General features: G+C 42.2%; 6 protein-coding genes across 8 annotated transcripts; 5 read left to right on the top strand and 1 right to left on the bottom strand.

Moving 5' to 3' along the window:
• Positions 1-1,276: 1,276 nt before the first annotated feature.
• samd8 (sterile alpha motif domain containing 8) lies at positions 1,277-7,867 on the bottom strand. Of its 3 annotated transcripts, XM_030097850.1 has the most exons (7): positions 7,687-7,867; positions 5,893-5,970; positions 5,234-5,809; positions 3,894-3,989; positions 3,693-3,810; positions 3,460-3,610; positions 2,561-2,865 (listed from the first exon to the last, which is right to left on the bottom strand). In XM_030097850.1, exons 3-7 carry the CDS (start codon positions 5,788-5,790, stop codon positions 2,561-2,563), a joined length of 1,227 nt encoding a protein of 408 aa, XP_029953710.1. In that variant the 5' UTR covers positions 5,791-5,809; positions 5,893-5,970; positions 7,687-7,867. The 3 variants fall into 3 exon arrangements, with proteins under 3 accessions (XP_029953711.1, XP_029953710.1, XP_029953709.1); XM_030097849.1 differs by lacking the exon at positions 5,893-5,970; XM_030097851.1 differs by lacking the exons at positions 5,893-5,970; positions 7,687-7,867 and having other exon boundaries at positions 1,277-2,865; positions 5,234-5,790.
• A 380-nt stretch (positions 7,868-8,247) lies between these two features.
• LOC115393787 (dual specificity protein phosphatase 13-like) lies at positions 8,248-9,582 on the top strand. Its single transcript, XM_030098896.1, has 3 exons — positions 8,248-8,384; positions 8,462-8,679; positions 8,777-9,582. Exons 1-3 carry the CDS (start codon positions 8,248-8,250, stop codon positions 8,980-8,982), a joined length of 561 nt encoding a protein of 186 aa, XP_029954756.1. The 3' UTR covers positions 8,983-9,582.
• Positions 9,583-10,653: 1,071 nt separating this feature from the next.
• LOC115393148 (dual specificity protein phosphatase 13-like) lies at positions 10,654-12,456 on the top strand. The gene is made up of 3 exons (XM_030098000.1): positions 10,654-10,781; positions 10,980-11,197; positions 11,705-12,456. Exons 1-3 carry the CDS (start codon positions 10,654-10,656, stop codon positions 11,914-11,916), a joined length of 558 nt encoding a protein of 185 aa, XP_029953860.1. The 3' UTR covers positions 11,917-12,456.
• Positions 12,457-14,899: 2,443 nt separating this feature from the next.
• LOC115393147 (dual specificity phosphatase DUPD1-like) lies at positions 14,900-17,905 on the top strand. Its single transcript, XM_030097999.1, has 4 exons — positions 14,900-14,939; positions 16,130-16,315; positions 16,492-16,712; positions 17,449-17,905. The coding sequence occupies exons 2-4, from the start codon at positions 16,161-16,163 to the stop codon at positions 17,673-17,675; spliced, it is 603 nt and encodes a 200-aa protein (XP_029953859.1). The 5' UTR covers positions 14,900-14,939; positions 16,130-16,160; the 3' UTR covers positions 17,676-17,905.
• Positions 17,906-19,313: 1,408 nt separating this feature from the next.
• LOC115393786 (dual specificity phosphatase DUPD1-like) lies at positions 19,314-20,761 on the top strand. Its single transcript, XM_030098895.1, has 4 exons — positions 19,314-19,372; positions 19,530-19,682; positions 19,912-20,129; positions 20,562-20,761. Exons 2-4 carry the CDS (start codon positions 19,555-19,557, stop codon positions 20,759-20,761), a joined length of 546 nt encoding a protein of 181 aa, XP_029954755.1. The 5' UTR covers positions 19,314-19,372; positions 19,530-19,554.
• A 1,980-nt stretch (positions 20,762-22,741) lies between these two features.
• Positions 22,742-24,684, top strand: dusp29 (dual specificity phosphatase 29). The gene is made up of 4 exons (XM_030098958.1): positions 22,742-22,826; positions 22,982-23,201; positions 23,290-23,513; positions 23,589-24,684. Exons 2-4 carry the CDS (start codon positions 23,020-23,022, stop codon positions 23,801-23,803), a joined length of 621 nt encoding a protein of 206 aa, XP_029954818.1. The 5' UTR covers positions 22,742-22,826; positions 22,982-23,019; the 3' UTR covers positions 23,804-24,684.
• Positions 24,685-25,044: the final 360 nt, after the last annotated feature.

The following is a 25,044-nucleotide window of genomic DNA, read 5'->3' as shown; positions in this document are numbered from 1 at the left end:
TCTCCTCTGCCTGACTAAAAACCAACACAGACTTTTTAGATTTCAGATACTAACACGCAATTCAAACAGATTTATTCAGTTTTTACAATATAAATCAATTTATTTCGCTAAAAACGTATCTTCGTTTGTCAGTTTTATTCTTTCTCCCATACAGGCAATAGTATAGACCTCTAAATCACCATGGAAACCAATAAGCTAATATGGTGACGTACATGCGTTCTAAACTTCTTAACGATTATTGTCGTTTTCGTGGTGTAATTCCTTTTTTGTAATATTTGTCATTTTATTTGTTCCACTATTTTTTCAACAATTGAAAAAACAGAATTTTCTTAATGCCTACTCTATAAAATATTTCACTGAATTTTATACACTAAACAAGATATTTGTCCACCTCAGTGTGTGTAAAACCGAACTGAAGTTCCTCTTTCTTTCTATCTTCTTTTTCTTTTATTTACATAAAATTAGAAAATAATAGTTCCCAAAAAATTGATTGCAAAAGAGGAAAGAATGAAAATGATAAGTAATAAAATAAAAAGAGTAATAAAATATAAAGAATATAAATATAAATATAAAATATAAAGAAGTTCATGGAACAACAAGCAAAGAAAACTAATAAAGGAAAGAATGAAAACAATCACCTAAACCACACACCGAAACGATTCAGATTACGAAGGATCCTGTTTTGACAGGAGACTACTAAATGATTTATCCTTAAAAGGGGTTAATGATTAAAGCAATTTAAATGATTTATCCATAGAGTTCAAGAATTACTTACCATGCATTTGATGAAAAGTTGATGGTTGGAGGTACGGCAGAGCAGTACTGAGAATGAAGTCTTTTAGTTTCCTCATTGGATCGGCATGAATATCTGAAAAAGGAAAATGCTGCGAATTGTGCCTAAAAGGTCATGTTGATTATTAATGAATTTGTACATAAATATCCTTTTTTTGTAGCGTATTAATAGATGACAGACTGAACTTTCTAAACAGAGGTGCAGTTGACTCTTGACTCAGAATGAGATCATTCTTGAAAATCTTTTTTGCATGAAGAGTATTTGAGTACGTGCAGAAGGATGTGAGAAAGCCAAGATAATATTACAAGAGATATGAAAATATTAAACTATGGTGCAGTGACATTAACCATGATTTATTTTCTAGGTGAGATCACTAATAAGATAATCATTAATAACATAACTTGTTCTCAAACATATCACATAAATTGTATATTTATATATTGCATATTCGACAGTTGTGAAGCAAGTAGACTGAAGATAAAACCGATTTCAGTTCTTTATTAACATAAATGATCAGCAGAACAAGAAACAATTATTGTGGCTTTGCAGTAGCACATGTACAAACCGTCCCTCCTCCTTAGAACGTGTCAGGCAGTTGACACTATTTAGAGTAATCATGATTCTGACTTGGTGCATTGACCCAGTCAACGATCCCTTCCTCCTGTGGCAGCTTTCAGTCAATGAAACAGAGATGACAATCTGAAATCAACATTACACTTAAATAGCACATTGTGTTTCAAACAAATACATAGTTCAAAGCAACTGTAAACATATTTCTTCCTGTGCATGTTGCTGTAACTTTGTATACAGAATATAAAAATACCTGTTGACATTTATAAAATGAAATAAATTAATATAAACAAATACATACAAAGGGCTCTGTTACTACAGAATAATGTCAAAGGGTTCCTATCAGGGAAATGTCATAGTACTTGGTCTTCAATTTACACTGTATTATATTAAAAAAGAAAAGTCTCATCAAACATGAATGCTTTGGAACATTTCTACACAAATGAACCTATAACACTCAAGGTAATTGGCAAATGGAATTATATTTAAGACAGCTGAACAAGTCTTTTTTGGCTGATGTGACATTTTCTTGAATCAAATAAGCTCTGAAATGTTCTGTTAGTGTTAAGAAATAGAAGTTGAGGAATGCAGGTTTTCATGACATCCGTTCTGGAGAAAGTTAGATCTGCTCTACAGTGTGAAGTAGACGTTAACATATTGCTCTTAACGACTGTGATTTGAGAAAGTTACAAAATGGCAGGCCCGACTAAATTTTCAGAAGTGAATCCAAGTCTAACTCCCTACAATGATCAGGTATTTTAATTCCACAGAAATTGGCAGACTGCTTAAAAAAGTTCGGTGTAGCACCACCTGAGAGGCTTTCTAAAACTGTGAGGAATCCACATACACAATAATGACTGGAACTGAGCTTGAAAAGTACTAAGTAAAAAAAAAAAACAAAAACTGCTGCATAATGTTCTTTACTCGTAGTAATAAATAAACAACCACAGACTGTGTTCACGGGACAATAATCGGACCTTAAACAAACTCTACATGGTTTTGTGGATTTTGCTTAATCAGCCTAACAGGATGACTGAGGACAAAGATTAATGGCTGAGTCCCAAACTATTTGAGAGCATGGCTCTGTGTCTCCCATCAGGCCTTGATGCTGACAGGATCACATCAGATGTCTTTGTTGAGGGTTGTCACACAGCTCCTCAGTTGGCAACTTGACGAAACGGGACGCCACGGCACAGGCTAGCCGATCAGCCTCCTCATCACGGCGGGTCTCAAGAAGGGCCAGCAGTACTCGTTCGGGACGGGCCCTTTGACGTTGCACTCGAAGAAGGAGAACATGGGGAACCAGATGCGGGCCCGCCGGCTCTGCTGGTAGGCGCGGGTGTTGGCCAGCGTGTGGTAGTACAGGAAGAGTCTGGTGGTGATGTAGAAGGCTATGAACACGTCGATGGAGTAGTGCTCGTGCGCGGCCAGAATGAAAAAGATGCCGAAGAGGTTCAGGACCCAGGACAAGGTGTGAATGAAGTTCCAGCTTCGAGGAGTGTCTGAAGGAAAGGAGGGAAAAAAAGAAGAAAAGGATAAATCAGTGTTCCGTCCAGCAAGAGACTGTAGAAACCTTTTCTTGCAGTACCGGTGAGTGACACTGGATGGCAGTATTGAGACAAGGTCTGAAAATATGTCTCCTCCATCTCCCCTCTGATTTACTGCTTTACCCTCTGATGTCATACTTTTTAATAACAGCTCATAATTTCTTTTCATGATGTGAACACAGACAAAATCTGGCAGCCACTCCAACATCTTAAAGGTTATTCCAGTCTTTACAAGGCACATATTTAATCTTTAGTATCCATTTAGTGGTGTAAAGCTTGAAGTTGACCAGAAAATAGCATAATACATAATTCAACCAAGAGATACTGTAAAGCACAGGGCAGTAAATATTTGCACTAAATAATAAATTTAAAAAAAGGTATGCACAGGATCCAAAAACTAAAATCTTCCAATTATGTACACACTTCTTTTTTCCTGGCATATGTCAACTCAAATAAGTGAATATATTTTAGTTTTAAGCGATTCCAAAAGCTGTTAATCTTCAGTTGTGTTGACCTTGCAGCTCGTCTGCTTGAGCAGGAGCAACTCACACTCTGTGACGAAGAAGTTGAGCATCGTCAGGACCACGGTGTGACCGCTGAACATGTAGTCGCCACACGTGTGCACTCCCGTCAGGGTCATCCCGAAGCCGCTCCAGATGGCCACGGCCCGCTGCAGCTTGGCCCACATGTCGCCGTAAATCTACAAGAGGCGAATCGGTTAAAAAAAAAAAACGATCTTTCGGTGAAAGTCGGACGTGAGGAAAAGGCTCATCGCGCGCTACCTTTCCTGAGCACTGCAGGTGCTGTCCTGGCACAGACAGCGACGTGACGAACATGGTGATGCAGCGCAGCATGAACACCGTCCCCATGAGGCTGCACATGCGCCGCAGAAGGATGGATCTGCACCGCGAGGAGAGACGGTTGATTAAAGTGTAGTTTAAGGATAACATCGACATGATAAAGAAGAGAAGCCGGGCGTCTACCTGTGTCTGTGCAGCAGCAGAACCAGCAGCCACATGTTACAGAGGATCACTCCACACGCCTCGGCCATGGCAAAGGCCCACGGGATTCTAGGCACGCTGTGGAACAGGAACACATCAGAGCATAAAACACGAAATCAATCCATTTAGCAACAGAACAATAAAACTATTAAATAAGTTTTCACCCATATAGCAATTTAAGGCACACTGATTATAACTTCTCTAATGGAGCATTTATAACTTTACCTCCTGACTGGAACGTCAAATTCAAATTTAAATGTGTTCACAATTATTAACTACTTAAACTATAAATTCATAATATCATAGCTGAACTTAAAGCTTTCATGCTCATATGTGAGATATTCTGCTGGCCTCACTTGAGGATTTAACATAGGGGTGTGAAATATAGGGTGCACAGGCTAAAACTGGCCTTTTACCAACGTTAAACTGAACTCTGGCACTGTTGCAGAGAGGATTTCAGATGTTTTTCCAGGATAAATAGTCAAAAATGAGGATAAGCTGAGTCAGTTTACACTCAACCAGTAACAGAAGAAAAAAAAAAGTCCAGCAAAATTGAGAACATTGTTGTTGTTTTTTTTTATTTCTCTGTACTGTGCAGCAGGGGTCATTGTTAAAGATAATATCACGCTGAAATTGTCCTGTTTGAGTGTAAATTGAAACTTTCAGGTCAACCTTCCTACATTTGGATTTGTGGCTATTTAAAGATTATTATACTGACATTTTAGAAGTCCAGCCCATCCCTGATTAAACGGAGCTCTAAACTAAAATTAGTTCAACACTCCTTATTTCACCAATCCTTGCAGCAGCAATCAGGTTAGCAGGATCTCTCCATTATCAACCACAAACAAGAGAAACTTCCTGAATTATTGTATATGGTAAGAGATTGACCTGAGCTGAACATAATACCACTAGATTGGGAATAAATGACTAAGGTTGCTGGTTTGCCTAAACAGCCTGGCTCAGCATTTCCCACTTCTCCAAACACACAGAGGCATTTCACTGAAATCAGCTCTCCGAATAAGCCAAGACATTCCAGAAAACAGCTCAACATTGCACATAAACAAACCGGTCTCACTTCAAAGTGGGTCACTGAAAAAGAAAAACCTCTCTAGGATCTTTTTGAACCACTGTGAGCCCATCAGGAGTACATGAGGACAATAATAGAAACAAGTAAGGAGGAAGTAGGGCAGTTATAATGTCCATCTGGTGTGTTAGTCTGACAGAGTCCATAAAAATATATGGCTTTGTTTCACTAGCTTTGAGGCATTTCACTGCTTATTAGGATGAAACCTAACAAGTGTCCAACCCGTGCTCACACCTACCTGTCGAGAAAAATATCTGGCAGTGGAGGGTATGTGCGCATGTCAGGGACCCTCTCGTGCACGATGACCATCACGAAGGACGTGAACCCGAACACGAACACCACGTAGATAGAGCTCAGCACCGTTTTCCAGTACTCTGGATCGAGGCGCCTCATCTGCTGCTTGTACTTCCCGTTGGTGTACTGGTGGTACTCCTCTCCCACCGGGGCCGTGTCCGTGGAGTCACAGTCTCTGTCCGGGTCTCCGTTACAGAGCCAGTCCAACGTGCCGCCGGAGCCGGTGGGAGAGTGGCCATCGAACGGCAGGCCGAGCTCCTCCAGCACGTCGATGTTCTGCTTCTGGAGTTTGCGGATGGACACCATCAGCCGCTTGATGTCCCCCAGCACCTTGAGCTCCAGAGGCGGCGAGCGGAGGTCGTACTCGCTGAGGGCGAGCAGGCTGGTGCCGTCCAGTCGGTGCTTGTTGCACAGCAGGTCCACATAGTCGCAGAAGCCCTCTTCCCGCAGCCACTTGGCAACGTGTTTGGGCGTCCAGCGGCGGACACTCAGCTGGGTCATTTCGTCCTCACTCTGAAGGCTGAAGAGAGGAAAATATTCATTTCAAAGTGCAACTTAGATTAAGTGGGCTCTAACATTCTCACAACATAATGACTTCCTTACCAGCAGTAACCTTAAGGAGAAGTGGTTACTTCATTTCTACTGAGTCAGCGAGAATAATTCCAAATGATCCTTGCAAGACTGCAACGCAGTCGGAAAAGAAACTCACTTTGTGGCAAGTTATATGTGATCGAGGCAAAGTCTGAGCAACATGGGGAAAGCTGAGCATTCACAAGTTGAGCAACAGGATGAGGCAAGAATTTTGATAAGTCAAGTTTGCACAACGAACACTAACCACACCCTCAATCTGTGAGCAGAGGAGCAGAGATTCAACTTTATACAAAACAGACTTTAATTCAGTTATTTAATACATCTGTTTATAGTTGTTCCAAAATTGATTTCAGGCAATACTAAATAAAACATTTGTGTCTAGTTAATGAGACCAAATATATCCCAGGTTGTTTATTTTCAGGAAACATGAGGTAGTTGTCTCATGATAGCTCAAGTATAAATACCAGTTACTAAAGTTATTTTTTTTTTTTTGCCCTGGTTATAGTTATAATGGACAGGACGACGGGGGAAAAAAAACAAACTGGGGGGGGGGGGTCATCATTAAATGACAAAGCCAAAACCTATTGTGATAACACTGAACTTCATTTGTGGTGTAATTTGAACATTCCAGGATTGCAAACGATTGTTGCTGAGGTTTATAAGCTAATTTTAATGAAACTACTCCCTAACTGATGAAATGCTCTCTCGTAACATTGAGTATTGACAAATCATCAACCTTCTGTTTAGTCTACATTTGTTGTTTTTGTTATTTGACAACTTCAACAACTCACTTTCATTTGAAGAATATGAGAATGCATTCTCAAATAGATATCAAATTTTCTTCATTAATGTGTGTCTTTTAAATGCCAGTTGAATATTTTGGAGCATACCAATCCTTATCCTTCAACACTATTGACAACACAGCTTATTTTGTCCCAGAATGAAAGGATGCCTTGTCAAGTTAGGTTGCACAGTTTGTTTTCTCTCAACCATGAAGAAAACTTTGAAACCAGAAATAAATGTCCATATGATTTCTATAAGGGAGCAAAAATCTGTCAACTTTATATTAACTTGATATAAATGAAAGTTTTAATGTCTGGTGATACCGTTTTCTTTATAGTGATCTCTTTTTTTTTGGTGTTCAAACATGATTATGTATATTTTTTCAAATGAACTACTCAGCCCTTGAAGCTCTACATTACTGATGTTTTATTACAATGACTTCATAATATCAGATCGAACATTTACCTACATTTGGCATGACTAAAATTGCATTCTCACACTGGAATGCTTCGCATAGACACTTTGTTGTAATAAATAGGGTTAACTATGCTTCCTTAGTTACATGTCACATGATATCTCTTATTTATAGTTGAAGGAGATGGCTCGTTTTACACTTAATTCTCGTTTACATTACACCACAAATGTTTTCAGCAACAAACCTTGATTTCATCTGCCTCACATGTCTACGACAATATCTTGAAAGAAGATTTAGATCTATAGTAAAGCGTGTACCTGCAGCAAGTCATACAGTACTGACTAGCAAACGCGGGGAGGTCACGAGCTGCTAATTCAACGAGTCAGCTAATCAATTAGCCCAGGTGTTCAATGGGATAGTTAGTCAGGGATAGTTGTGTTTAAAATCAACACACAGACACACTCCTGCCCAGTGAAATGTGATATCAAACAGACGCCTCCTCTGTCCTCTATCACAACAAACCCCTGCAGGCTAATTCAGTCCCGAACTCTAGTTAGCCTGTTAGCATGTGCTAGCTCCATCTCTGCGCGTGCTCTGCGCTCACTTACCGGGGCCGAGAGGGAACGGGACGGTCGCTTTATTCGGCTAACTTACGAAGTGACATATCGCAAGGAGGAGCAGGGACCGTAAGCGCGTTATCTGCATTAATAAGGCAGGCTTGCAGGCAGGCTCCGTGTTGGTTAGCATGACTGTTGACAACACGGAGCGGTAACACTCATAGAAGCAGCGCACGAGGAAAAGAAGGGCCACCTACTGCGGCCTCAGCCAACAGCGACACCCACTGGTGGAGGGTGGGTACCGCAATATGTTTATAGCTGTTTTTGGATTGTTTTGACTAAAAACAACTTTATTTTTAGTTGACACAAATTTAAGGCCACATAGGCACAAATTGAGCGCAGGTATAAAAATTTACTTGAGATAGCTGTTAAAGGTGTTTAACTGACCGACTTTTAAAATATGGGTCACCGTTTTAATTTTAGACCAGGAGCACCTGTCTCTGTATATACAGAGACTGAATACTCAACAGAGACTGAAAATAAATGCTGAGAGTCGAAATGCCTTTTAGATTACTTTTTAGAATAGGATTTTGCAGTTAAATTAAATGCGCAATGAGTATTTTGCAGGAAAAAAGTGCTGTCTCTCAACTCCCTCCTTCTATAAAGGAGCTGATAAAGGTTTTATATGGAGGGAAACGGTTTGGTAATCACGTGGATGAAGTTTGGCCTAACCTGTACATTGGGGATATGTAAGTCTCAGTAGCTGTAAAATCATCAGCTCATTTTGTTTCCTTCTCCTGAGAGTGGCTGTTCCTTTTGTCCACAGGTCAGTGGCAAATGATCGCTACAGCCTGTGGAAGCTGGGAATCACTCATGTTGTGAATGCAGCTCATGGGAGGATGTACTGTCAGGGGAGTCATGACTTCTATGGATCCACAGTGGATTATTATGGAGTGCCTGCTGATGACTCACCGTCTTTTGACCTGTCTTGCTATTTCTTTCCCTCCGCTGAGTACATTCAGAAGGCACTCGACTCAACTGCTGGTAAATGCACATCATGGCGCTTTCATGTCCCAGCATATCCCTCAATTTCATCTACCAGTGAGTGTTTTTACACCCAGTGTGATCTCTTTCTTCTCAGCCCGTGTTTTAGTGCACTGTGCGGTGGGAGTGAGCAGGTCAGCCACCCTCGTCCTGGCCTACCTAATGATCCACCATCATTACACCCTGCTGGAGGCCATCAATAAAGTCAAAGAGCACAGGTGGATTTTTCCAAACAGAGGATTCCTCAAACAGCTTTGTGCCTTGGAGATGAAACTGCACAACACGGCACAACCTCACAAATGATTTGGTATTGTAATCTAGAGAGTAACAAACCTATTTTCATCACACAGTGCTTTGACTTTAATCAGTTTGCTTCAGAAATGGTATTTGACTCCAGCGCTCTGTTTGATGTGAGTCATCCTGCCTGTTTACACGATATCGATCCCCATCTTAATAAGCGATCAGTGTAGTCAACTCAGCCTCGGGCAGGATCAATTTTAGAGACTGAATACAAGACAGAATTACCTATTTAAACCTTTGTGTTATGACGAAGAAGGAAGCTCATTCATTATGTTGTGGGCTAAATTAATGTGCCAGTCAGGCTGCTCGCCCAGTCTCAGGAATAATGAGCTCCCTCTGTTCACATTAGTGTGGTCCAGACCTACACTGTAAAAAATGACTTCAAATACCAATCTGTCAAATAGCAACAGCACGACAAAGTTATGTCTATTTGGGTTTGTCCTGTGAGGGACGGGTGACCTGTCCTGAGTGATCCGGCTCTTCCTGATCATCAGCTGTGATCCGAAGCGGCACTGAAGATGGATGGATTTAACAGAGAGTAAATCATAAACTGTTTGGATGTTTTCAGTGAGCACTGGACTTTAAAAATCAAACCTGATGTTCATCGGCTTATTACTGTCTCTCATGTTCGGTAAATCAAACTTGTATCAATAAATATTCTCCTTACTTCAGTTGACGTTTTATTGGCGCTTAAACATCGCTGCTCATATAGCTGCTCCTCTCCTTCACAGTATCGAGCTCTCATTGCAGATGGATTGCATTTATACTGTAAACATGAGCAGTAGTTATCGGTTCTGCACTCAAACTTTTATGATGAACACATCAGGTGGGATTTTGTCACACACACACACACACATACACACACACACACAGGCAGTAAAATCATCAATAAACAGAAGCTGCACTTTAAATAATCAATCAATAGCTGTCTCCAGGTCAAAAACCACCCGGAGACACATATTGAGCGGTTTTGTATGCAGCATCAGTGCTCACACTTCACAACACATCGTTGCACTCACATTTTACATACACATTCATGACCCTGAATGAAGAGAAGTCATTACATTTCATGGTGTAAAAGAGAAGTTAATTGGGTTTTTTCTTCCATTTAAAGGCTAAAATGGGTGAAATTGACCCGCAACATAATAGGAGAGTTAAAAGAGACATTTGCTCAGTGTGAGGCCTGTTTAATGCCGTGTGCAGCCAACAGCAGCAGCTTCATGTTTCCACTTTTTTTTTTTTATATCCTCTCACAAGATATTCATGTCAGAGTGGTCAACCAGCCACACGAAGCTATTAGACTATAAAATGTTGAATTATAGTGGACTTTCTGTCATCCAGTGTAAGCACTGCACTTAAACATTTTGTCCATAATTACATCCAATTATCACCGCTTTATGGAATGATTCATCACTGTTTGAGGCTTATTAAATTAGAGTCCTGCAGCGGTGTGAAAAGCGGAGCCCGGGCTGCACCGTTTGTTGTTGTTCTGCCCTCTGCTCCAGTAAGACTACACGCTAGGTTAAGCACTAAATTGGGTAACTGTCCGGTGACAGCAGATAAACACCTGCTCGTACAGATCATCTTGAGCAGGAGGAAGACGGGGAACAGCTTTAATACTACAAACATTCGGAGCGGCGATCGATCCAAGGCGAGGGGGGATTTGGACTCAAAATGTCAGCCCTGAAAGCCAAGAGAAAAGAGTATCTGACTGTGAAGGATCTGCAGAAGCTTTTGGACTCATGCAAACTGCACTTGAACCAAATTGATGAAGTGTGGCCAAATATATTCATAGGCAATGTGTAAGTATTCATTCCGATTCAAGCTTAAAGCAGACCTGATGACTGTTGTTTGTAAAGAGATGAGATGCTTTAAGTAGTTTTCCCATGAGATCAATCTGTTCTCATAACTTCTGCCACATTCTAATGTTACATCTTTTTCCTCTGATGCTCGGGCTTCACATCAGTCTTGAACCTTTTTCTGTCTCTTTGTCTTGCTAGGGCAGTAGCCCAAAACAAAGCTGCCTTGCTGAAATTAGGTATAACTCATGTATTAAATGCTGCCCACTCCAAGCGGGGCAGCATAGGGAACCAAAGCTTTTATGGCAACGACTTTGTGTATTGTGGCATTCCAGCAGATGACTCCACACACTTTGATCTGGATGTTTACTTCAAGCCTGCGGCTGATTTCATCCACAAGGCTCTGAAGTCACCTGATGGTAAGACGCTTCCAGGTTTAGAACACAAATGAAATGCCTTTTTTTTTTAATTAACATTTCTGCATGTGACGCCCTTGAGGTATCAGACCTCTCTGCTCCTCTTCTCCCATCATGTCGCCCTTTCAATGTCACCTGTCTCCACGTTGTAGCACAGCTTGTAATGGTATGTAAGTATACTTGCAGCCGGTAGTAATTATAAGAGTCTTACCTTGCAGAATGTGAGTCTATAATGTGGCCATGGCTCCTTTCAAAGTAAGCGATCAAGCGGAGGACCAGTTGGGATTAAAGAGACAGTTGGGGCCCGCTCTGCAAAGGGACCTTAAATGAACAAAGACAATGAATTGTAGGGGTTATTTTTAGCGCACAGCAGGGAAAAAGAAAGGCCGCAGCGTGAGACAGGCAGTCATGTATGATATTAATAAGACGGCGGCCTCTCACTAATCCCGCCGTCACTTCCCTCTCTTACCTTCATCTGCTCTTTTTTTTTTTTTTTTTTTTTTTCTTCAGGGAAAGTTCTGGTGCACTGCATTATGGGAATGAGCCGGTCATCGACCTTGGTGCTAGCGTACCTCATGATCCACCGCCACCTCCCGCTCAAACAGGCTCTGCAGAAGCTGGTCCAGAAGAGAGCAATCTATCCCAACAGGAACTTCCTGGCTCTGCTGCTGGATCTGGACCTCCAGCTGATGAAGAAAAAGAAAACATGTCAGATCCTGTAGTCATGGCGGGATTACTCACGATGATGCTCATGAATTTTCATCAACGTTTAATGCAAGCACATTGTGGTTTATGCAGCAAGGTACATGTTGTTTTATAAATGTATAAACTGAAGCTGTGATCAGTATCAATCAGCCGGTGGTTAGAATAAGGTTACTGGCTTTATTAAGGTCTGAAAGATGCTTACTGTGAGATTATCATTCAAAAACCTAGACAAACCATGACAGGTGAGGTGTTAAAGCTTCAGTTTATCTAATGAAGACATGAACAAGGATTGAAATGTAGAAATGCTGCGATCAGCCAAACATTACCTCTGATTTAATGGTGCTTTTTGACTTTTCATGGTTGGTTTCACAGATGTAGAACTCCACCATGGTGAAGCTGTGACTGGCACTCGCTGCCTTCATTGTTGGGGTGGTGATAGTTTTTTGTTTTTTTTTTATTGGTTTGAGTTATTGAAGGTATGTGGCATCTCTTTTACATATGCATGGCACAAGTAAGTTTTCAATACTCAGATTTGCCCTCCTTTACTTGTGATTAGCTGGTGCTTCTTGCTATTTTCTGGTTTTGGAAAGACATAAACTCTATCATCGTGAAATGTAACGTACTGCCCCTCTGACCGGCTGATGCTTCTTGCTTTCTTTGTCTGAGTAGACTTTGGCTTTCAGCTGATTATCAGTTGGGGATTACGGCAGATGTCTGCAACTTATGTGACCAAAAGAGTCATTTTTGTCACTTTCAATCACAAAAACTGGGTCAAACATTTACCTGCAGCTGCAAAACCTGTTTAACCTCAAAATGAGGACAGCACAGCTATTGACACTGAATATATAGTGACAGTATTGTTATATTGCTGTTTTAAAGATTCATAGCTAGATTTGAGCATGTTAGACATTGTTTTAGCTTCTGTAATTCATTTACCTGTATTTTTAGCCTTTATTAGCCATTTTATTAACTCAAGTTGTTTGGCTATATTTCTTGTTTTCTTATTTATCTTTTCTCATGGGTTAAACAATTGTTAGTGTTTCTCTGAGTTTTAGCACTTTCAGCTTTTTAAACCATTTTAGCTGTTTTCTCACACTTCTTTGTGGTTTTAAGCAATTCTAGTGTTTGTAGCAATGATGCCTGTTAAAGGTGCTGTAGGCAGGATTTTGCTAGTCAATGCTAATTTTTCTGTGTTTTCTTTGGATTAAATGTTAGAGTATCCATTGATAATCCTTTAGGAGTGTAGCATAATTGCTCTACCGCGAGGGCGCAGCGTTTCCATCTGTCTCTGTTCTGAGCTGAAAAGGAATCTTGACAGCTCCAGGTATCTTTGACCAATCAGAAGAGCCCATGAGGCTCTAACCGTGATTGGTCGAGGGGCGTTCATCACACGTTCTTGTGGGAGGGCCTTAACTTGTGTAAGGGCGTGATGTCAGAGAAAACAGGACAGGATTGGCTGTGCTGGGTTTCAAATCGCCATCTTAGATGGGTCAAATCGCCATCTTGCTTAGGTAACCCTAAGCAAGTTGCCGGAGATGCGGAATCCTGCCTACAGCACCTTTAACTCAATGATTCAGGTGAAAACGCATCGTTTGTATGTTTTTGTTTCAGAAAAGTTTTGCATTTACACAGAAACATTTTGAGAAGGATGTTCACTTAAAGCTAGCAGGTCCCAGGAGAATACGGACTACAGTCAACACTCATATGGAGGCGGCCATTTTTGTTTTTGTAAAGCTGCATTTTCAGTGGCCCTGAACACCGTTGCTGTGAACACTGCTTCATTTGTTTCAGTCCTTCTAGCTGCTTTAACCATTTAGACTATTTTAGTTGTTCTTTTTTTGTTTGTTTTTGTTTCAAGTCAGAACAAATTCTCACTGAAAGAAATGTGAAGTGAAAGAAGAGCTGAGCAATGAAAACTACTCATCATGACTTTATTACCGTTTATCACATTTTATTGCTTCACAGCGGACCAAAAATGTCAAATGGAACTTCTTTTTTTTTTTTTTCCAAAATGCCACATTACATTAAACTCTTGAGATGTCTCAGAAATAAATGGGAATCAATCTACACCATCAGTATGACACATCACAGATCACAGCCAGAAACTCCTTCTGGTGTTTTTGTCCAAACAAAGGAATCAATCACTGCTGTGCATCGCAGGGTTTCACGTCTTTTCACTGTCAGAGAGTTCATTCGTAGAAACAATCAGAAGTGTCGGACACACGCCAAGAGCTGGCCAGCAACAGGCCTGGAAATGTCTGAAATATGATGAGTCAGCAGTGTGTGAAAGACGAAATGCATGAATGTAACGGCGACAAAAATACAATAAATTTTGTACTTTTTGCAAAAAAAATGTCGCATGTATTGTTTACTTTTAGGGAAAGCGGCTTTTCTTATAAAACTGAGGAATAATCCAAACTAAGGTGTTGATTTAAACCCATCTGAGGAAAGACTGCGTTAAATTCAAGCTCAACTACAGCAGCACTGATCTAATTTTCTTGCTCCTGAAAAAGCTGTCTGCTATCCTCCCTCCTGTGCTGGCAGCTCGGGTAACCTTTAAGGAATGCAGGAGACGATGCCAGAATTATTTTGGGCTGAGATTCAGATGTTAAAATAGCAAAAAAGGTTGCAGGGTAGATTACCAAGGAGAACGCAGACAGTTGTGCTGTCGACCTACATGTGAGCTCTTGCACTGAGAGACCATGAAAAGCAGCGTTTCCAGGCAAGTGTCTACTAACACTGTGTTCTGACAAATTTATTACACATTTTCCATGTTGGGGAAAATTTAATTGTTTGCACAGTATAAATAATCTAGCGCGTGTGGATTTATTATGCCGTATTACTTTATGTGCAAGGTAAACATGTTTACAAAGCACTTTTTTAATTGAGTGTGTATATTTGTGATGATACTGCAATGCCTGATTGATTACGTTGCTTTCTTCTTTTATTAATTTGCCCTCAAATCCAGATGAACCGCATGTGAAAACCTAAAGAGGGGAGGCTGTAATTCATAAAACCACCAAGAAGAGGCCCGGAGGAGGTAAAAAAAGCCATTTTTATTTGCCCTCCATGTTAACCGTGGGCACTTTCCCATACATAGCATCTTTAATTACACAGAAGTGGAGCAGGAAGGACAGGTTAGCCTGAGGGGGGGAAGGCTATGAAAGCAGCGCTGCAGCTCAACATGTGCACCAGGGAAATCAGTTCTCTGCCCCTCACTGTGGGAGGGAGGGAAGGGTTGTACTTATAGATCAATGAGGAGAAAGAAGAGCCTCCAGGTACTCCGGGCACATGTTGTACTGCTGCAAAATAGACACACATTACTCTGCCTTTAAGATGCATACAGTCATGTAGCATACAGCGGGTTCAGGCACAGCCTTTTGTTGCGATCCACATGCTCTGAGTGGGGCGCGTTTAACAATGCCCATGCAGAGACGGATAAAGCCGTCATGATGTTTGAGTGCACCTCCATATGCCGCGGCAGCTTAACAAAAGGTCACTGAAACAGATTTGGTCTCAATGAGTCATCCCCGCGGACACGACAATCAGTCTCCGAACCCTGAGAGCCACATTGTGCCTCCGCAACGCGGAGAATGCAAATAAGACGCCGAGCTGCCGTCGGTTTCTTCGCCATAGCGACACACACGCCGCTCGTAACATCCTCCGCCTGCAGCACAATCACACACCTGCCTAAATGGATGCTAATGTATACAGAATGCACAGAATGGAGCTCTCTAAAGCCCAGTGTGTAAATTGTAAATGCACAGGTTAGACTTGCCTGCCGGAAATGAAAAGCTGTTTATAGCTGTTTACAGTCCTTGAATATCAATTTTGTGTATCTCTGGAGATAAATACATCCGGCAAGCGCTACAGAGCTGGAAATAAAATAATGAGAGCATCAAAAGGTCAGCTTACAATTATGTGATCTTGTGGCTCTTCACCACTGCGGAGTGCATTTATTGGCATAATTATGGTCTATATATAAAGGCTAGAGCCTGTATACTGGATGTTCTAATTGGCGATCCTCCCTGTAATCCCTCTCTGCATTTATCTCTCAGCTTTACCAAAGACCAATTATGTTTATTAGCCGTTTTCGGCTGCATTATTTAGCATATGGCGACAGAAACGACACGTTCTCTCCTCAACTGTAAATGACTTAGAGCAACTTCTCAGAATCATTGTGGTCCAGAGTTTTTTCTCCACAATGACCGACGCTAATCTTGGCCACAGGTTGCGACGAGCAGAAGTGGAGAATCCAGACATGCCCAGAGGCCTCAGCTGCTTGGCGTCGCCCGAGGGGGCAGACGGCAGGTATGAGACCCCTCCAGCCTCAGAGCTCCAGAGGCTGATGTGGACAAAGGCGGGGAGCAGTAACCATCTGGATGAAGTTCAGCCCAGGATCTACATTGGAGACATGTGAGGCCGGAACTTTCTCTTTTTAATAATAAAGTTAGCTGCACGAACATTATGGAGGATGATTTAAATACACTCAACTGTATATTTCATCCAGGTACTTGAAACGTGAGTAAAACTGTAAATATTGAGTGTTTAAGTGAGCAATGACGTCTCAACTGTATGTTGTGCTCCTTTAGGTATGCAGCCAAAGACAAGCGGACGCTCCAGGCTCACCTCATCACGCATGTGCTCAACGCCGCTGACGGCAAGTTCAACGTCAACACGGGGCCCGCCTTCTACCGGGACACCAAAATCACTTATCACGGCGTGGAAGCGTTCGACATGCCATCCTTTAACTTGAGTCCCTTCTTTTACTCGGCGGCCAATTTCATCAAGACGGCTCTGAGCTCGCCCACAGGTGAGCCGCGACTCCCTCTACTCACCGTATCCCTCGTCTTATTTTTTTTTTCTTACACGCTGACGTGTGGAAGACAAGGCGAGGTACAGGAACATTTGTCAGTCAATTCCCATTACAGCAGCCCCCAGTTGTATTAGTCATTAAAATGCAAATCAAACACTAAACATAATATCAAGCTAATATCTCTCCCTACGGTAATCTTCTCATAAGCTCAGACCTCAGCCGGGAAAATTGGTTTTAAATGGATTGCCCTGGTAATTTGTAAGCAACACTTTTATTGGACATGGAAATTACACAATTATGTTTGTGGCCTGTGCCTGCCTGGCCTGTTATGCAAAGTGAAGTCGGTATCTGACATGACAGTAATAAGATGAGGCCTCCTTCTTCACATGCTGGCTGATCGGGGGCTCCAGTGTGTGGCGGGGCCTACAGTAATCCCCAGCAGAAATACACAGAAGCCAAGACAGTTCAATTACGCGCTCCTCTGCGCCCTAATCCTCGGGCCCGATAAGGAACCGGGGATTACCGTGTGTAGAAACATTTGTTGCAATATTGTTGGAAACTTTTAGTGGGAAGTAAGAAGAACAGCCCTCTGTGATGTGTATGGATTTTAATCCACAGAGGGGTAACAAATTAGACGTTTGGAATCAAGTTTACCACAATAATCCACTGATTGCATGGCTGTGAGTTCAGACGCGGAGACGGCAGGAGTTTCTGTGTCTCTTTGACTCTGCAGGTAAAGTGTTTGTGCACTGCGCGATGGGCCTCAGCCGCTCGTCCACCCTGGTTCTGGCCTACCTGATGATCCACGAGAACATGACCCTGCCGGCGGCCATCAAAGCCGTCAGCGCCAACAGGAACATTTCGCCAAACAACGGCTTCCTGGAGCAGCTCAGAGAGCTGGACAAGAAGCTGCATTACCAAGGACCGTCGTCCAGCCGGGGCGTCAACGGACGGACCTGAAAATAAAATCCATCAGCACAGATGTTTTCATTTCAGTGCGACTTTGAGTCACTTCCTAAAGCGAGCAAGGCCAATATGTGACTTATTTCTTGGCCCGAAGCGATGACTGCCGCTGGACAGAGCCAGCTCACTTCACTGTACTCCCAGTGTTTAGGCAGAGCTAATTGCCCCCCAGCTGCAGTTAAAACACAAATATTAACTTTAAATGAAGTGTTTTTCCATAAACTACTCCTCAGCTAGAACCGCTGCTCCAAACTCGTTTCCCTCGGTTAACCAGTAAAGTTGACATTTTCTGGCCTGAATTGTACAGTGACGACTTTTAGGAAATCTAATTAAACTGCGTGAAACATCATAACATCCACAAAAAAGCTAATCTGACAGGAACATGAGCATTGGCCGAAAATATAAACTTTTTACTGCACTAGCAGAGATCAACTCTCACTGTGTTTATGAGATTCTCTGAGTTGTGTCCTTGAGCGAAATACTTCACCACGCTTTATTCACACGTTGCACAGTTTTGCTTTGGATTAAAGAGTTTGTTAAGGGAAACTGCAGATATCATGCAACAGGAAAACAATGGACTCCTTGTATTTGGTTTGTGCATGGAAACTGAAAAGTAGGACAAGAACAGGAATTGTTTTTGTGGGTTTTCCGAATGCTCGGTAATGTTATTCATGAAGTAAACAGCATCAATTTCTTTAAAAATATACCATCAAAAGATGCTTTTTATGAAAACCATAAGAGGCCACACTGTTGCTGAAACATTGTTATCAGTTTCAACCTTAAAGTCATGTGTGATAAAAAACATTATTGTGAGGGCATGATTGTGTTCATACATGGCCGTGACTTTTTAACATGTGATTGCATGTTGAACAAAAAATGTGGCCGCGAGTTACCAAGGCAACAGGATGAAAAACATCTCCACCAATCCCGGCCACCAGGAAGCAATGCACGGCTTCATGATCAGTGGCATGGCTTTGTGATCAGTCACTCCATGGTTTAACACACCGTAGGAATCAGATAATAAGTCACGGCCACACAGTTATTATTGCTTTGGCTATAATTTTCAGAGCTGGAAGGACGTGAGGAGAGGAAGTCTTCACGTTCTGGTTGATTGATTTTATATTTTTGGGCAGAAGTGAGGGCAGAATAATGATTTAAACATATTTAAATAACATCATTTAAAATCTTACACAAAGCAAACTATGTAAAAGCGATAATCTGACAAATTATCTGTCTTTGTTTTTCTGTCACAGCAGAAAAGATCACTGGTTCCATTTCAAGACATTTGACAGTGTTGTAATCAGTCATTGCTTTTCTATATTTTGGGAATTGTTGTACATTATCTAATTTAAATGAAGAAATGAGATTAAAATGATCTGTTTTTTTTGGAAGCGAACTAATGAAATTGCCCCAATCTCCATTCTGGACAAAGTGACCTGCTTGAACTCACCCTGCCTCTCCATATTTTCTGCCTCTTGCTCTATTACTACTGTTAAAACTGCAGTGACTCCGCGTTTGGGTTTGTCACAACAGAAGCAGCCTGGCTTCCATCACAGTCATCTGAGCAATAAATAGTCCACATTGCTTCTGCCCAGTCTCTGGTATGTTCAGCTGTCTCGTTCCAGAGGGGTTCGGCCTCCTACCAACACTCGTATCCAGCTCAGATGGAAAACAGAGGGAGCCGCACCGCAAAGGTTAGGGTCTACTGTCCTTTTCCAAACGCCTGCCAGCAAGAAAACCAGCAGAGATAGATGCTCTGATTTTTTCCCCTTTTGTGCAGTATCAAGTGTTTGGGGGAACTTAGCTGTTGGTGACGTACCGAGATGAATATAAATGGTGTTAATTATACAGAAACAGTGAGGTGAGAGCTGCAGATATGAGCTCAGAGGAGGAGTCGAAGTATCAGACACCGCCCACCTGCGATCTGCTCGGCCTTCTGCTGAGGAACAGACACCCCACCGGAGCTGTCAATGAGGTTTGGCCCAACCTCTACGTTGGAGACGCGTAAGTGGCATTCTCACTTTGGGGCCCCGCTGCAATATGGTGATCTGATTGTGAAACTGTTGCTGCAAACAAGTCGTGGTGTATTTGGCCAACTGACGGGAATATAAAAATCTGTACATTTGAGTCACCGCTGATGCACTGGCGAGCATATGCCTCCCGGAGTGGTCTGCAGGCGGGAGAAATCGCCGAAAAGCGCACTCCTTGTCATCTCCTCTCGTGTCATTTGCAGGGCTACAGCCCGGGATAAAGCCCTGTTAGTGAGTCTGGAAATAACACATGTGGTGAATGCTGCAGATGGCCCCCAGCATATTGACACTGGGCCATGTTTCTACAAAGACACTGACATACTGTACCACGGAGTCGAGGCAGCAGACTGCAAAGACTTTGACTTGAGCCCGTTCTTCACCGAGACAGCCGACTTCATCGCTTCGGCTCTGAGCCAGAGAGGTACGAGTCCATCACGGGCGCGCATAATGAAAGAAACACATCACGAGCCGAGGCGCGGAGCAGCGTCTCTGTCGAAAACATCATGAAGCAGAAACCTGAAGCCTGCAGAAGCAGGGAAATTGAAAGCACAGTCAAATAAATCATAACATCACCACCCCAAAAGAGAGCGTTTCTGCTCCGTCTGCATATAGCAGGTGCAAAAGAGAGGAAATATTATCCACTAAAACTAAACTGTCAAGGGCCTCTGCTGACGGCTGGGGTTTGGAGGCTTCAGGTGAATTCATATTCTAATTTAAGCATTTTCAGTTTTTAATGTAATTTGAAGCAAATTAAAGCTGTGTTTATATTCCTGTGTTGTCCTTTTTTCTTCGACCACTTTGCATCGTCGTCAAAACATTTCACAGTTATTGCCATTCATTTTTCTTATTGCAGGTAAGGTTCTGGTTCACTGTGCTCGAGGCATCAGCCGCTCAGCCACGCTCGTCCTGGCCTTCCTCATGATTAAAGAGGGACTCACCCTGGTGGAGGCTCTGGAGGCGGTTCGCAGGCACAGAAACATCCTTCCCAACGCGGGATTCCTCAGACAGCTCTGCCATCTGGACTCAAACTTAGCCCTGCAGAGGAGGACATGATGCTCATATTACACTATTATGTACTGAGGCAGGAACTCACCTCCATCCACAGGTCAGCTTAGTGTGCTTTTGTCCAGGATATAGAGAAAGAGGTCTCGATCAGAAGCAGAACCAGCAGTGTGAGGCCACTTATCACTTGATAAGAGATTTATGTGAAAATCAGAGTTAGCACATCAGTAAATCTTGCACTTTGACTCCTGCCTCCTTTTGTTGCTTCTGTCCTATTTTACGAGACCACTTGTCATTAATTTTTCATCTTCAGTGCTATTAAGTATTTATCTTACATAATTATGAATCGATGAGCAGTACTGTTGCCTAATGGTGAAAGGGTTGCCCAAGGGAACTTTTCCATGTGTAGTCTGCATGTTCTCCCTGAGCCAGTGTTGGTTCTCTTCACCTGCATTGTAAAAACACGCCAGTAAGGTCCAATAGTAACTCTAAATTGGCTGTAAATGTGACTGTTTGCATGAGTTAAGAGAGCTATCCAAGAACTAAACTGCACTGCTTGGGACAAAATCCAGGTTTTCATTGCCCTAGATTGTAAAACAGGGGTTACCAATAATTTAGCCTGGCATTATTCAAATACACAAAGCCTAAGATGAAAAATTCACCCAATGTAAGAACATTCATAGTTTGTTTCTTTTTCTTTCCTCCAGTGAAAACCTGAAGAGGGTAAACAGACCTGAGGCTGTTAAAACATCCACACAGCTTGAACATGTACTCCTTCTTGAAAAGAGTCTTTACTCCTGTGGATTAAACATCTTCAGACCTGATTTGGACTTTTCTTCCTGACAAGATATGCACCCAAAAAAATTTAAAACAGTCAGCAAAAACTAAAAAGATATGAGTGCGATGTATGTAAAGAGCTAAAACATCCCACAACACTGCAGCCGTCCTCTAAATTCATGTAGATAACACATCCAAATCTGTATCAACTGCCAAGACCCCTGCTGTACTTGAACAACACAAAGACTCGTATGCCTATAAATAAACAATGCTCCACTTACGTATTCACATTTCTCAAAATACTCTGCCTTAACTGCTGCAATCCAGACGCGAACGGTTAAAACTGTGATGTGTCTAAAGAGGCTTGATACAAGATGACAAAAATATGCCAGCATGGTTCTGAGAGTGTATACAGATTCAGGTCAGACTTTGAAAAGAGATGAAACACTGAAGCCATCTTAATAAGAGATGCTCTCCAGAGCTCGCTGGGAGAGAGATGCTGTCAAAATAAAAGGAATTGGATATCACAGGTTTAATGATTTCACTGTCAGAATGAATGATGGCAGAGTATGAAGATATGAGGGAAAAATAAAGGAGGCTGATGGTGTGAAAACTCCATCTGACATGTTAGCAGCTTCATCCAGCCATTCTGCAATACAGTCATCATCACACTCTCACTTTGGGGCCTTGCTTTTAGATCGCTGAATGGACCGTGCATATCATATAATGGCGAATCAAAGACACGCGCCATCCTGTGAAAAACCTCATCTGTCTAACAGTCTGACACATTTCAGCTCTCTTTTGGCCTCGGGAGGCTCCAGAAGATGCAGAACATCCTTAACGGGTGTTGTGAGGCTGCGCTTACACGATTTCTTCCCGGCGTCTGAAGATATGCAGAAAGGCTAAGAGAGACTGACACAATTTCAAGGAGTCGCTCGAACGGCTTGAGCAAAAAAGCTCAGAGTGCCCCGTTCACTCCAGTGAATATGGGTATCCTTTGGCAAGTGCAAAGTTTGGATAAGCACAGCTTCCTGCCAGCAGCGGAGATTAAAGTTGTGCGTTTAGAAGTGGAATGGCAGGGACTGGCTGGGTGGAAGTTTTTCCCCCACAGGCGCAGAACGTGGCAGCTAAGGTCAGGAGGCCCGCCACATCACAGCCCTAAAAATATCCTCCGCATTTGATGCCCGTCACAGAGCGGTTATACAATCTGTGCCCCGACTTCAGCCTGCCAGAACTAAACCTTACCATGTTCTGCCTTTAAGTGCTGCTTCACAACAAGCTGCCAGGACGATGAAAAACCAAATTCTCGAGTAGGAAAGCGAAGGACTTCAATCTCTTGGTGAGTGTTGCTGGAGATGCATGTAAAGGAAAGGAAGGAAAAAAGAAACCCAAAAAGCTAAAAACAGTACCTTTTCATGACTGCAGAGGGAGAAAAAAAATGGAAGAAAGGGGGGGAAAAAAAAGGCAAGTGTGGTTTTTCTTTTTCTCCTTAAGCAAATAAATCATGTGTGAAAGGAAGCCACGGTGAGAAAATGGCTTCTCGCAAGTCGAAGACTGGCAACAAGATAAATGTTACAAAGGCAGCAGAGGAATCCAGTCCAGTGGATGATTATGTCACACCTGGGGGCTATGAGCTGGAGAAAATCCTCAACCGTGGGAGTGTGGCTTACACTCACGTCAACGAGGTCTGGCCTAATGTCTACATTGGGGACGAGTAAGTAAAAAAAAAAAAAAAAAGTATCAAATTACTAAACAGAGTGAAAAAATGGGAGGATTAAGATATTCACGCTGGTTCCTTGCAGGGACACTGCAAAGGACAGGTACAACCTGCAGAGGATGGGGATCACACACATCCTGAACGCTGCAGAGGGGACGTGGAACAACGTGGACACCGGAGCCGATTACTACAGCGACATGGACGTCGTCTACCACGGCGTGGTCGCAGAGGACGTTCCGAGTTTTAACCTCAGGCAGCATTTCTACTCCGCCGGTGAATTCATTCAGAAGACGCTCAGCAACCCTCAGAGTAAGACGCTCGAGAAAAATAAGGTTTAACGGCATTCTGCTTCAGTCTTGATCAGTTTTCTCAATATACTTCCAGATAAACTGCTGGTGCACTGCGTGATGGGAAGGAGCAGATCGGCCACACTTTTCCTGGCATACCTCATGATCTACGAGGACATGACGGTGGTCGAGGCCATTGAGCAAGTAAAGACACGCCGGCGGATCATCCCCAACTGGGGCTTCCTCAAACAGCTGAGAGAACTGGACCAGGAGCTCCAGGAGAAAAGGAAGGGTGGTGCCACGGAGAGCTGATGGGACTGTTTTCAGGAAACACTTAAGCGAAGTGTCCAGTTGTTCAGAACCGAATGAGTCAACTCATTGGAGTAAAGGCAAAACAAGCCTGGAGTCAGTGAACACGAGTCTATCCCAGCACCAGGTGTTGAGTCAAGCTATCCGTCTGCCAAAGCAGCGACTGATGAATGGAGTTCTTCTCCAATACCGCACATTTTCACCGCCTCAACAGTCTCAAAGTGCTTCACAGGATCAGACACACATTCAAGCACACACTCAGTGATGGAGGCTTCCATGCAAGGCGGTCACTTTGACTCATAGCAGCGAACGTGTGACTGAGAACTCCACCCTCGTCACCGAAGACCACGATTCAATTATAATGTGGGAATTAAACATTGCTTTTAAGTCAAGATACAAGTGTCCAGCAACATTTGAACACGTCAATGTGACTAATTATTGAATATGCATGGCAATGAAAGGCCGATCCATCAATGTCAAATTCAAGATTTGCTGTTTTGGGGTTTTTAACAGCGTGTTTGTTCCTTTGATTTGAGGTTTTGGATCAAGTCGAGTTTTCGTTGGGTGAAACCTCAGCGTAGTTTCAGAACAACCAAATAGAAGTAAAGTTTCCTTTTGGTGTATTGTTTTTTTTTTATTTGAAAAATACTTTCCTTCTGCAGAGAAAATAGCTACACAGTTCACCACAAGCTTTCGTAATCGAGCGCGGCGTTCTTCGACGAGCGAATGTTTCAAATTAAAGGAGAACAATCAAGTACATGGTCAATCATAATTTATTCTTATGCTAAAATGTACAGCATTTTAAGTGACTGACAAAAGGAGAAAAGTCATAAATACAAGAATGTCATTCTGTCCGATTTGTGTGCACATAGCCAGGTATTTCCCCCCCTGTTCTTACCAGCAACTCTGTACAAGTACAAAGGCTACAAAAGAGCAATATAAACAAAAACACAAGTACAAGTTGCGTTTTACATGCAATCCATTAGCTTAGTTTGGTCTATTCACAGGCTCTATTCTTCTACACTTCGGTAAAATATAAATCCAACATTTTATAAAGATAGAAAACAAATCTACAGATGGAATGAAAACGTAGCTTTAAAGGCATTATGTAAAATATCAACTTTGGACTAAATTTATATTTTCTTTATTGTTATTTATCATTATAATCATTTAGTTCTTTTTAAATTCTTCCACACTTCTGGACATTCTGAAATGTTTTAGAATTTTTCAGGGTACAAACACTG

The sequence above is a fragment of the Salarias fasciatus genome, chromosome 8 (genome assembly GCF_902148845.1).
Source record: "Salarias fasciatus chromosome 8, fSalaFa1.1, whole genome shotgun sequence".
NCBI lineage: Eukaryota > Metazoa > Chordata > Actinopteri > Blenniiformes > Blenniidae > Salarias > Salarias fasciatus.
Note: the sequence above shows the minus strand (reverse complement) of the source record. Positions and strands in the feature narration are given on the sequence as shown.

What these genes read in the sequence shown, in the direction of transcription:
- LOC115393787 (XM_030098896.1), top strand. Translation starts at nt 8,248, where the DNA reads ATGAGTATTTTGCAGGAAAAAAGTGCTGTCTCTCAACTCCCTCCTTCT. An exon ending in AACCTGTACATTGGGGATAT is followed by an intron (nt 8,385 to 8,461) that starts GTAAGTCTCAGT and finishes TTTTGTCCACAG; the next exon opens with GTCAGTGGCAAATGATCGCT. An exon ending in GGCACTCGACTCAACTGCTG is followed by an intron (nt 8,680 to 8,776) that starts GTAAATGCACAT and finishes CTTTCTTCTCAG; the next exon opens with CCCGTGTTTTAGTGCACTGT.
- samd8 (XM_030097850.1), bottom strand. Translation starts at nt 5,790, where the DNA reads ATGACCCAGCTGAGTGTCCGCCGCTGGACGCCCAAACACGTTGCCAAG. An exon ending in CCAGATATTTTTCTCGACAG is followed by an intron (nt 3,990 to 5,233) that starts GTAGGTGTGAGC and finishes CCTGTTCCACAG; the next exon opens with CGTGCCTAGAATCCCGTGGG. An exon ending in CTGCTGCTGCACAGACACAG is followed by an intron (nt 3,811 to 3,893) that starts GTAGACGCCCGG and finishes CTCGCGGTGCAG; the next exon opens with ATCCATCCTTCTGCGGCGCA.
- dusp29 (XM_030098958.1), top strand. Translation starts at nt 23,020, where the DNA reads ATGGCTTCTCGCAAGTCGAAGACTGGCAACAAGATAAATGTTACAAAG. An exon ending in AATGTCTACATTGGGGACGA is followed by an intron (nt 23,202 to 23,289) that starts GTAAGTAAAAAA and finishes GGTTCCTTGCAG; the next exon opens with GGACACTGCAAAGGACAGGT. An exon ending in GACGCTCAGCAACCCTCAGA is followed by an intron (nt 23,514 to 23,588) that starts GTAAGACGCTCG and finishes ATATACTTCCAG; the next exon opens with ATAAACTGCTGGTGCACTGC.
- LOC115393786 (XM_030098895.1), top strand. Translation starts at nt 19,555, where the DNA reads ATGAGCTCAGAGGAGGAGTCGAAGTATCAGACACCGCCCACCTGCGAT. An exon ending in AACCTCTACGTTGGAGACGC is followed by an intron (nt 19,683 to 19,911) that starts GTAAGTGGCATT and finishes TGTCATTTGCAG; the next exon opens with GGCTACAGCCCGGGATAAAG. An exon ending in TTCGGCTCTGAGCCAGAGAG is followed by an intron (nt 20,130 to 20,561) that starts GTACGAGTCCAT and finishes TTCTTATTGCAG; the next exon opens with GTAAGGTTCTGGTTCACTGT.
- LOC115393147 (XM_030097999.1), top strand. Translation starts at nt 16,161, where the DNA reads ATGCCCAGAGGCCTCAGCTGCTTGGCGTCGCCCGAGGGGGCAGACGGC. An exon ending in AGGATCTACATTGGAGACAT is followed by an intron (nt 16,316 to 16,491) that starts GTGAGGCCGGAA and finishes GTGCTCCTTTAG; the next exon opens with GTATGCAGCCAAAGACAAGC. An exon ending in GGCTCTGAGCTCGCCCACAG is followed by an intron (nt 16,713 to 17,448) that starts GTGAGCCGCGAC and finishes TTGACTCTGCAG; the next exon opens with GTAAAGTGTTTGTGCACTGC.
- LOC115393148 (XM_030098000.1), top strand. Translation starts at nt 10,654, where the DNA reads ATGTCAGCCCTGAAAGCCAAGAGAAAAGAGTATCTGACTGTGAAGGAT. An exon ending in AATATATTCATAGGCAATGT is followed by an intron (nt 10,782 to 10,979) that starts GTAAGTATTCAT and finishes TTGTCTTGCTAG; the next exon opens with GGCAGTAGCCCAAAACAAAG. An exon ending in GGCTCTGAAGTCACCTGATG is followed by an intron (nt 11,198 to 11,704) that starts GTAAGACGCTTC and finishes TTTTTTCTTCAG; the next exon opens with GGAAAGTTCTGGTGCACTGC.